Raw genomic sequence first — 12,046 nt, 5'->3', positions numbered from 1 at the left:
TTGGCTTTTTCTTCTTAAGCTCGGAGGTGATTGGGCCCCCAAGTAGGACCCCAAATACGTCAGTGGAACTGAAGGGGAACAAAACATGGAAACCCTGAGAATTAAATAGTGTAACATAAATGCAAGTTATAATACTGTATGAAAAGCATGTTATGACTTGGGTTAGGAATCAAGAACTGCTTCTAATTTAGAACTGGCTTCATTAAAAAAAAAAAAAAAGAAAAGGAAAAAATCTTGGAACAAAATTAATTTAATCAGGTTCAGTTTGTGCTTCTTGAACAGAAGGAACTGCTTTAGCAGAAGTGTGACTTTGAAGTTTGAATTGGTTGAATAATAATACAAAGAAAATAAATAGGGAACATCCTTCTGCACTGTCCTCACAATATACAGCCTAATCGCTGTAGTCAATTTTAGAGTCATAGGAAAATATCTGTTAGCTCCTCACCCAGCGTTCTGAAAGGTCTCTGCTGTGGAACCAAAGAGAAGAATCCAGGCTTCAGAGCATTAGTGATAATGATGTCAAACAGCTCCTCAAAGTCCGTTCTGCAAATATGTAAAATGATTTGCAGGTAGATATCTGAATGACAAAATGTCCTGTATTGCCCAAAACTCTATGCTAAATGCAAAATAATATATTTAGTATAGAGTGAGGTGAAAGGCCTAGTGTTGAATGTCTGAAAAGCAGAGATAAAGAAAAGTTTCCCACAGTGTTCTCCTCACTATTTATATGAGTTTTTTTTTACTATATTTAATTTGTCGTGCCTTGTTGCACAAGTAATGCAATATTCAAACCAAACAATGCATCTTATTTACTAATAAACTTTAAATTCAAAAGGTGTGATTTGTATTTTTTTGTAAATAACTCTAGCAAAGTCTTGATTCATCTAAAAAAATCTATCAGGTCAGCATTTTCTTATTCATACATTTCTTTTGTGTATGGTGTATGTAAAACTCACCCAAGTATGTGCTCACACACGAGCCGGCAGTAGTCAGAGTGTGAGCTGGTGATGAGCAGTAGGATTTTACCACTGTTCTTCATGCTCCTCAACCATCTCTTCACCGCATCTGAGCAGGGCTGCAGGTAACGGCCAGGACAACGCTTCACACTGGGGAAATACGTCCCTGTGTCCTCTAAACATGAAATATTTAAGTATACAACAGTAATAAAATCAGTCATTTGACTTTTCTTAATAAGGAAAATATTCTACATTGAAACTTTCACAAATTTCAAACATTTAAAAGAATTATTTTTTCTTTCATTGTCAGAATATCATGGCTGTGTAAATTCAATGACTCATATATTGTAGATACTTTAATAAAAGGAAATCAGATTTTCTTTGGGCATGACACAGTATTACTTAATAGAATAATGCATTTTAATCATTTGTTTAAAAAACACAAATAATACAATTTCAACTGTTTTCTATTTGAAAATATTTTAAAATATAATGTATTCCTGTAATACAAAGCTATTACTCCTGTCTCCTTCTGGTGCTCAAGAAACACTTCTTCTTGTCAATGTTGAAAACAGTTGTGGATTCTTTGATATGTTAAATACGTGACCCTGGACCACAAAACCAGTCATAAGGGTAAATTTTTTGAAAATCAGATTTATACATAATCTGAAAGCTGAATAAATAAGCTTTCCATTGATGCATGGTTTGTAAGAAAACCGAGATGCAACTATTTAAATATATGAAACCTGAGAGTGCAAAAAAATCTAAATATTGAGAAAATTGCCTTTAAAGTTGTCCAAATTAAGTTCTTAATAATGCATATTACTAATCAAAAATTAAGTTTTGATATATTTACAGTAGGAAAATTACTAAATATCTTCATGGAACATGATCTTTACTTAATATCCTAATGATTTTTGCCATAAAGGTAAAATCAATAATTTTGACTCATACAATGTATTTTTGGCTATTGCTACTAATATACCCCAGCAACTTAAGACTGGTTTTGTAGTCCAGGGTCACATATAATTTTCATAACACTTTAAGAGTCTATTCTGTTAACCTTTATTAATGCATCCTTGCAGCATAAAGGGATTATTTTCTTTCAACAATTAGTCCTTTTTATTGCCCCAAACTTTGGAATGGCATTGTATGTTTTCTTTAGTAGTCGATTTATGTCTTTATTTGAGATTCGAGAACATCACACAATCATTACAGCAATTCTATTTAAATTAGGCAATGTACTTGTCTGTCTAATATTCACTCACACTTGCCACTTAGTGTGTTCATTTTGGACGCTGCTTACAGCACTTCCAGCATCCTGTATATTATTTCTATCTCACCATTATTTATATCCTAGCGTTCTATCTGACCTATCCCAGCCCATATGGTTTACATCAATCAGACACACACAGCTCGTGATTCCAAAACTTCTTCCAAAGCCCTCATCTCTCAAACAAAAACATACCCACAGCTTGCCAGATCTCAGACTTGAGCATCACACTGAACATAAGCCATACACACATCTAACCCTGAAAAAAAAAAAATGAAACACACTAAACGTCCAGATTTAAACAAATCAATGTAAGAACATTTCAAATGCTCCACTTTGACACTGAAAGCTGCTGCACGAGGCAGTCTGAACTTATCAGAATTTACAAACCACACAAAAGTTGCTTGTGAAATAAAACCAAGACAAACGGAAAAACAGAGCCACTGGAGTGTGTAGATTGGCACGTTGTTAGTGAAAGAGTAAAAGTATCAGTATACACAGGGTGGCCGGCTTACTAAAACAGGAAGTGGACTGTGTTTGCCTGGAGTGAAGGAATGCGCTCCATATGTGAGGAGTACGGGGTCTTCATTTCATGAACAGGAGAAAAGCAGACTTAGGAAAACAGGCATATTCACTAGTCTTCAGTTTATATTGGCAAAATCCACCACACCACGTACACACAGCCACGTCTCCGAGCCCTCAACTCATCTCACACACAGCAACGTCTGTCAAGCTACAACATATATAAACACTGAAGGCTGCTGAAAAATCTGCGTGTATAACAAAAGGCATTAAAAGTAAAAACGTATTACATTAATAAGCCAAATGAAAACATTTACAGTAGTGGTCTCCTTCAGAAACACTATACAACTGTTTGCTCGATTGTGCAGGTCTTAAGAATTACATAATTTTTAATTAATATGCAATATATAATTTAAAGTATTTTTTTTTTTTTTTACACAACTTTCACACACTTAAAATCTAGAAAAATTACTGGTACTGTGCTGCCCCCATGTGGTAAACATACTGTATTACTGCCACAATGTTAACTTAAACATTTTTATCTATCTTCAAATTATTTCTGTCTCTTATTATAAATGTTCAGTTAAATAAATTAGCTTTCGTCTGTGATTGCAGGAGTTTTAAAACATATATGACCCAGTACCACAAAACCAGCCTTGAGTAGCATGGGTATATTTGTGATAATAGCCAATAATATTGTATGGGTCAAAATTACCGATTTTTTTTTTTTTTTTAGTGACAAAAACATTTTAAGTATTAAGTAAACATCATGTTCTATGAAGATATTTTGTAAATTTCCTACCTTAAATATATCAAAACTTAATTTTTGATTTAGTAATATGCATCGCTAAGAACTTCAATTGGACAACATTAAAGGTAATTTTCTCTATTTTCTTTTTGCACCCTCAGATTCCAGATTTTCAAACAGCTGTATCTTGGTTAACTATTGTCATATCATAAATGGAAAGCTTATTTATTCAGCTTTCAGATGATGTATAAATCTCTATTTCAAAAAAGTTTTAAAGGTTTTTTGGGCACACAGTCAGTGAGACAGAAACTGTCAGATAGATTCTGTTTCTTTCTCACAATTATATTTTGTGAGAAAAAGTACAGAATGGTAGTATGCATAACATTATAAATATTTTTCAACACGAAAAATTTAGAATAATTGAAATCATTGTCTTTTATATTGCCATCATACTAACAAAACAAATTATTAAAACATTACCTGAAAGACAATATTTGTTTTAGTAAGATGACAGTGTATTTCTTTCTAATTACATTTTCACAGCCTCTTCCATCTTCTAATATTAAACAGACAACTTAGCGCCCCCTGGTGGTCTGCGGAGAGCAATTTGAAATATTGCACATGCAGCACCAGATTTACTAACAATTTGCACAAATGCAAAACCTTTTCTGGCACTGAAAAAGTACTGTCAGGATGTGCTAAACACATGAAAGTGAGAAATTATGGGAGGAATTCAATTATTCATACAAGGTTGCTGGTATTTGTGCCATTATTTAACGCCCAGAAAAAGCTTAACCCACTTTGTGATCGACAAGGTTAAAATAGCTGCTCATTTGCACCTCTTTTGGTATTGGTAAATTAGTTGGCTGTGTCTATGTACTTTAATTTGCATACTTTAATTGTTTAGTAAATCAGGGCCTTGGTATCTTTTATTTGAGAAAGTCTAAACTAATTTTGGAAGCTATTAACAATTAAAAATAAAACTCCACAACAGCCCTAACATGGTTTATAGACTACATGCATCTTTCAGTGACAGGCAATGGAAGAAGAAAAAAAAAGAAAAAAAAAGAATCAAATTTAGCTTACTATAAGGCTACTTACTAAATAAATAAATAAACTGACAAGAAATATTGTTTATTTTTCTTATTCAAAGCCACCTTAAATAAAACATGCAGCATAACAATAATATAAACTCTGCAACAATGAGATACTGTCATTTTTTTCTCTTCCAAATTAGTTGGACTGACGGTCTATTTCAGAGATGCTACCTCTAGATCAGCTATACAGTAAATGTATGATGATAACAAAGAGAAGTATTCAAATGACCCCAATTGGGTTTAAGTGGTGTTAAAAAGGCTTGTGTTAAAAACCGGGCTGGTAACCAATGGTTCAGACATTGAAAAGAGTGATACTTAAATCACCACAGCATCTTTGAGCAAGAAAATTGAACTCGTTTTTCTGCAGGGGACTGTCTTTTCAATAATTCACTTAATGGTAACTAACTAACTAACTAACTAACTAACAAAAAGTTTCCTTTTTATTATTATTTAATTACTAGTGAAAGGTAATGAGTGAGCAAAATAGACCTCTGTCAACTACAAAAACAAGAATTATATTGGAGTGGCGCCGATAGCCTTGTGGGCAATGTGTTGACATACAGCACTATTGCGCTCTTGGAATCCCCTGTTCGAATCCCAACTCAAGGACCTTTATTGATCCTACCCCTCCTCTCTCTTCCACATCATTTCCTGTCAATTCTGATCTGTCCTGTCACAATAAAGGCAAAAAAAGGGTCAATTTAAAGTATTTAAATTTATAAATTACTACACAAAAAATGTATTAAATGAATCAAACTATCTAACTAATCTAAATTAAACTACATAAAAAAAATTAAAAAAAAATCTCTCTCTAACTATTGTTTTTATTAATTACATATGGACATTTATGGAACTTCAAGGATTTCATGGAGGCCTTTGAGTTAGAAAGGCTGAGAATATCTGTTTTAAGCAATGACCAGTAGGGAGTGCTATTGTTTGATTAGAAGCACGCTCACTCCTGCCTGCTAGCAGCTGATACACACCACTGTATTTACCATACTGATGTAAAAACACATGGATTATTATCTAAACATTCACATGTGAATGCACAAATAGTGCACACATGACTCTGATAAAGCTAATGCAACCAGATACAACAAAATCAAACCAAATAAATCAAACAAATACACAGACTCCTATTACCCAAAGCACTTCTACACAACATGAATAGTAACACGAACAGGGAAAACTTCACCACAGAGGGGGATGAATATGAAAAAACATGAGGATGTGCCTGTTTCTTTGTTTCTGCTTTTGTAACTGCATTTCCTCCATGAAGACAGACAAACGCAAATGTCCAACGTAACAGCAGAAACATGACGCCCTCTGGGTGGACCAGTGATCTTATCCAGCATTGTGATGGATGCAGTAAGCGAAACTTGGAATGTCTAACAAACAAAAACAACATCGCTTTGTAGTTTTGACGTCTGAGCGTAGTCGGTGACCACCCGCATGCAAAATGATTACGATCAGAGGCACATTCAGTGCTTTAAAGGGGCATCTAACATTTTCCCGGATTTTAAGAGATGTATGCATTAAAGACAGTGTTAGCATCTTTACATTTTTTTTTTTTTTTTTTACTTAGAATACATTAGAATGTTAACGTTTACGTTAGAATCTTTATTGTGTCAACATTATGGGATGTGACATTCTCATATCTAGAGTACATCGATAACTCATCTCTACTGTGAGAGAGTGACACATTCATGGATCACAAGTGTTTGTTTTTGATTTGTTTCAGCGTGGCATAAATTCTGACACAAGTGCAGTCTATCCATACCATGAGTGTAACCCGTGTTTAGAGCTCCTTGATATAACCAATAACGCTGCTTATAAATGCAAATGCCAAAAAATGAGTCTCACTAGTTAGTTACAGTGCAAAAGTGCATTCATAATTTTTTTGTGTAAATGGCTGTGATTTTAATTGTGAATTTTAGGTACTATATGTAAAAATGTCACATTTGTAACATGCTTGTAACACAACCTAAAAAAATGAGACCTTCCCTGAATTCCTAGGTTGCCAATGAAAGCCTGTAGACTGATTTTTTTATGTGAAGGACCTGGCATGTGTTTGCCTGGAAAATCAAAAGGATGTTGACGTTTATGGTCTCTCACAAGAGCCTTGCCTTAGTGTCTCTCTTCTGCTCTCTACAGTGACAAGTGTGCAGCACCAGCTAACGTTAACTTAGAGATGGAGTCCATTAACATAATCCATCAGTCAGCTTACAGAGACGTCAACACAAAGTCCACATAAGTGGGAAAAAAAAAACACAAACATGACCGATGTTAGGTGAAAACTAGGGTGAACATCACCAGGATAGCAAAACAATCCTAACAGTATAATTTTAAGCAGGTTGCCTCATCTCTCAACATGATGGTGGTGAATTCCATTCAGTTTCTTTTGTTACATCACTGTTTGGACTGATGCTTACTCACATCTCTATGGAAAGTGCAAGCATGAGCAACTGGTAGCTGGCTGTAGTTCACTACACAGCCACCGACATCATTACAAACAAGCTGTTTTGATTCTTACATAGATCATTTCAGGGTGTTCAATCTTTCATGCTTTAAGCATTGTGACTGAGTCAGAATCTGTTGCTGTGTTTGTCTGCCTCCACTCTTCCTCTCCACAGCTTACCACATCCACTTTTTTTCAAACATTTTTCCAGACCGCGGTGAGAACTAACCAGTGCTAAAATAGAGGGTTTCATGACCCTTTAAGGTACTGCATTGTGCTTCACAGGTATGTGCTTAACATACAATTTGCAGTGTTTTTGAATTATTTCCTGCTTTTATTCTATTTTAAAAATACTTAAGAACCTCTTGAAGGTGCAGTAAGCGATTTCAGATGTTTTGCTTCAGCTTCACACCTATTCTATAAAGCATTCAACTTTCAGTTCACAGGATCCAATAGTTTATTACATCCTTTGTATACTGCAACAAATTACTGAATAAGTTAATTAAATTAGTCGTCTGACAGACACCTGTGAGCGATTAACACACTACTGCACACATCTGGTTATATATTCTTTATAGAATACACATTATACACAAGTTTGTGTGGCCATTTAGTCTCAATGGCTTGCTGGCCTCGAAAAAGGCTCAATCCTGAGACTCGACTTGAGTGCCGAATTCAACCCCCTTCTCCACTGGAGGAGATGGGCAGGCCGAGCAAGAATTGGCTTAATGGCTGTTGCCTATATACACCTGCAATCATGATTGACAGGACGGACTGATTAGACTCCTCCTGGACATACATTTGGAAATGTATTAATTAAAATGAATCAATTATGAAATGACTTTCTTAAGCTGTAAAACAAATCAACAGGTAACAAGTTAGTTTGCTGTTGATTCAGTTCAGTTCAGACAGGCGGTCTGAACAAAATCAGACAGGAGAGTAGATTAACTTCAGTGGACTTGAAAAATTGTGTGTATTGATGTCTCTCCGCGGTTGAAATGAAGCATGTTCTGATGTTCATTCATGTTTTTTTCTTGCTTTAAGAAGAAAAGACGATCGATTCACATGTCATTGATCTAATAAGGCGATACAAGGCAATTTGTTGTTTGATTTCCTTCAAAAAATTACAACATTTTAAACCCGAGACCTTGTTTCATCCCAGAAGTAACCTGCTCTGTCTTGTTTGTCGGCATGTCGTTAGTTTCCTCTTTGCTCCGTGATGTAAATTTTTGCTGCGTGAGAACATGATGTGTAGTGTGAGAGCGGCACTGTTTGTCGGACATAGCAACAATAACTAAGGAGGGCGGGTTTTTGCGAAGGGTCGATTATGAAACGAATTTAAAGGCAGTTCTGCTGAAAATAAAAATATAATTATTCAGCTCAAATCAGTTTAAGTTTTGTTCTCATCAGATAATACCAGTGGAGTCAAATTGATTTTCCCCATCTTTTAAACACCAACTAAGCAAGCCAGAAGTGACAATGACAAGTAACAAAAAATTCACCAGATGACAAAAATAGAGAAAACACCTTGGGAGAAACCAGGCTCATTGATTATCCAGTTCTTCCCTGACCAATTAAACAAACACTGTGTGATTTATCATTGTAGACTGCATCACAAGTCAGACTTTGTGGACTAATATTATTCAAAATTCTTCTTTCAGCTTTCCCCCCCCACATTTCCTGCTCTTATGCCATTTTAAAAAACACTTAAACTCTAGGCTATTTCGGATGTTTTGCTAAAAACTACACACCCTTTCTCCAAAACAAGCAAAACCTAGTTCACTGCATATTTTGCCCTTTGTCTACTGTGACAAATTACTAATTAAATTATTAAATGAGTCACCTGGGAGCTGTTAACATGCTATAAAGAATCTGCAGTTGATTCCAGACTAAAAAATTTAATCTCTCCACAACTTTTTGCAAACATGTAGATTCAGCTTAATAAAGTGGAACACTGGAACTGATTATTGAAGGTGGTGAATTTGAACCCAAGCTGTGTTGTGACGACTGCAGAGGCAAAGCTTTAAATATTACAAGACCTTTCTCTGACAGGGTTTTACAGTGCTGCTGACTGTTAGACAAAGCACAGCACAGTATCAGCAAAAAAACTTATTATACTGTATGTGGACATGTCAACTTCCATGGCTCTACCATTGGAGAAAGCGTAACAGTTAAGTCAAATTATATTTTACAACTGTCAACCTCTGTTTGCAGATACCATAAGAATAAGTAGTGCCATAAACTTAATATTACCTGTCAAAAATGGTCAGAAACTCTGTTTAAAACACCAAATATAGCTCCAAAATAAATATACAACCGCAAACACTTTAAATATTAACAGGCTAATGATTAAGTGATGAGCTGTTTCCACACAAAAACAGTTTATTCAGTGCACTGAAGCATCTCCTTCACTGACATCTATTAAACGCATCTTGTTTCCTTGCCTTTTTTTGTAATAGTAGGGTAAAATGTAGGACACAAAGGGGGTAAAGGAGCACCTTAAGGAAAATATGCTCTTCAATGACAGATTGCTGTATAAACGCCTCGGAAAACCGCTTCTGGGATGCTTCAGGTACCGTAGCGCGGCTGGTATAAACACAAGCATTGACTAGAGTGGCCACGATCAGCTCCGGTGGCCGTGTTGGAGCTGTAACGCCCTGCACACTTGTGCAGTGTAAATGGGGTTCGTTCAAATGGCAGAGCGGAGTGCAAATTCCTTCCCTTTACTACTAGTTTTAATCCTACATCTACATGAATGAAAATCTTGTGCCTCATGTAATCATTGTTTCAACCGTGGAAAGACGTCAATAAAACAGCTTCTAAACAAAATGTGACTTAGCATTTCATTTACCTCAGGCAAGTCATCAGTGTCCACAGCTTGTTAGTTCGCTAGAGAAATTAAGTCTAGAGCACTTTGTGAAATGTTAGACTATATACTTATTATATCTACCTGTTAGTGATGTCTCGATTATTTAATGTATGTTTAATTTAATGTTATTAAACAAGTTATGACAGCCACTGTGTAACTGAATATATTTCCACAACAAATAGATGTTTTACAATTTTTAAGTTAAATGTAAAAACTGCATTATGTGCAATTTATATGTTTGCATACTTTTTTTTTTTTTGAGTATTGATTATTATATTTAAAAATAAAGCAATTAAATTCAAGTTTGGTCTCTGTTGTTAATTGTATCTTATAGCAGGGGTCAGCAAGTAAGTTTGGCATTGGGCCAATTTTGTTTTTCGCCGCTAGATGGTGGGCTAGAACATAAAGGATCATTTAAGAAATTAATTGATGAAAAATGGAACTAGAACTGCCTGTGACATACTGTTATAATGTCTTTTGTAACTGGTAGTGAGCTGTTACTCCAGGGTATATACAGGAATCATGTAGTTTTATTTATTTTTTTTTATTTAAGACCTTTTTAAGACTCTTTCCATACATTTTAAGACCTCATCGCCACTTCAGGTTTTAACTGGTTACATAGGCAAAACTTTAACTAACATTTACTATATATTGATTGTAAGCACAACTAAACAGTCTTAGTTTGTGATAACTCCTTATCAATGCAACATAATTCAGAATGGTCGGAACGAAGCACAAGAGAATTAACTGAGTGACTAACCCAATGTAAGGTTAATTAGAAAGAGAAAGCCAAAACAAGAATTAGACCAATACACAAATCAATTGACAAAACAGTGAAGAGGGAAAATAAAGCTCTCCGAGCTACCGGGACAATGAGTTCAGACAGTTTATTCAAAAGACTTATAGGCTATTTGTAACATCAACTCTTATAACTGTCTGCAAACTATAGCTCTTTTGTGGAACACTTCTCATGACAAACACCTGACTGGTTAGTTTACTTGTCATTACAGCACGCTTGATTTGATGCACCAGAGCAAATCCTTAAAACACAGAGTTAATTCTGCACCTGATCAAGTCTTGCTGCTCAAAAGATCCTTAAGCTCATTGACAATTATCACACACTGTGTCCAAACTACACGTGACGTGACAAGATTTCAGTGACAAGCAATTTAGTGGTCCACACCACACGTGAGTCACGTGATGCCAGAGTCATTCAGAAGCGTGGACTTCAACTGCACACTCAATGAAACTGACAAGTTTATAATCAAATTCATAAATATTAAACCTTTTTAACATTGTTAAAACTAAATATTGAGTGACTGATACCATCTTTGTCATGAAAAACACTTGTTGGTTCGCAGTTTAAACATATGTTTGCTTAAATTTATTTTCAAGATCTGAGGTAAACTATCTGTTGTTGCTTTCAGTATGGCTATAAATGTCACGCAAAATGATATTCCCGAAGTTTTTTCCCGCTGCTGTACCGAAATCATACCAAACCGTGATGTCAAAACTGAGAAAACGTACTGTTGTGTACTGTTAAAACCCCAACTATAATAATATAATATTAATAATAATTTTGTTAAAAAATTATAAAAATACGAGGTAACGAGGGAGGCATTTTATTCCATATTTGGGGTAAATGCTCACCAACATAGGGTAAAAGGCACCCAGCACTCATACAAATGTTTATTTGTAGTGTGTTTTTCATAATGTCTAATATCTGTTTCACCACTTCACCAATGTTTGTACCATATTCGGTTTCGTTTAATATAATTATTCAAATAAACTCATTAAAATGTGTTGATTTTATAAATACAGAAAACTTTATTTGAATGCTTCTTACACTACTACTACTACTTTAATAAGGCTTTAACAGTAACAAATTAAAATTCACATGATTAATATCACATTTTCTACCAGCTAGATATCCAACCTATTAAATGATATTGGACATTTGAACCTAACAATGTCATGCAAACAAATGGAAAAGTCACTCAGCTTTTTATCACGTCAATTACTGTGCCTTTAGCCCCAACAAATAAAGGCACTTTTTATGCCAAGTACCATATTTTTACATATGCTTCATATAAAAAGTTTAATTACCTGTTTAATTAACTGAA

The 12,046-nt window shown here is 34.9% G+C and overlaps 1 protein-coding gene across 1 annotated transcript in view; it reads right to left on the bottom strand.

Moving 5' to 3' along the window:
* nt5dc1 (5'-nucleotidase domain containing 1) overlaps positions 1-12,046 on the bottom strand; it is a 61,542-nt gene that overhangs the window by 17,934 nt on the left and 31,562 nt on the right. The window contains exons 7-8 of the mRNA XM_051138478.1: positions 957-1,131; positions 446-543 (exon numbers count right to left, since the gene is read on the bottom strand). Coding sequence (XP_050994435.1) covers positions 446-543; positions 957-1,131 — 273 coding nt within the window. The remainder of the gene's footprint in view (positions 1-445; positions 544-956; positions 1,132-12,046) is intronic.

Source organism: Labeo rohita, chromosome 20, assembly GCF_022985175.1.
Source record: "Labeo rohita strain BAU-BD-2019 chromosome 20, IGBB_LRoh.1.0, whole genome shotgun sequence".
NCBI classification, from domain to species: Eukaryota; Metazoa; Chordata; class Actinopteri; order Cypriniformes; family Cyprinidae; genus Labeo; species Labeo rohita.
The sequence above is the reverse complement of the archived record's forward strand: the minus strand, read 5'-3'. Positions and strand labels throughout refer to the sequence as shown.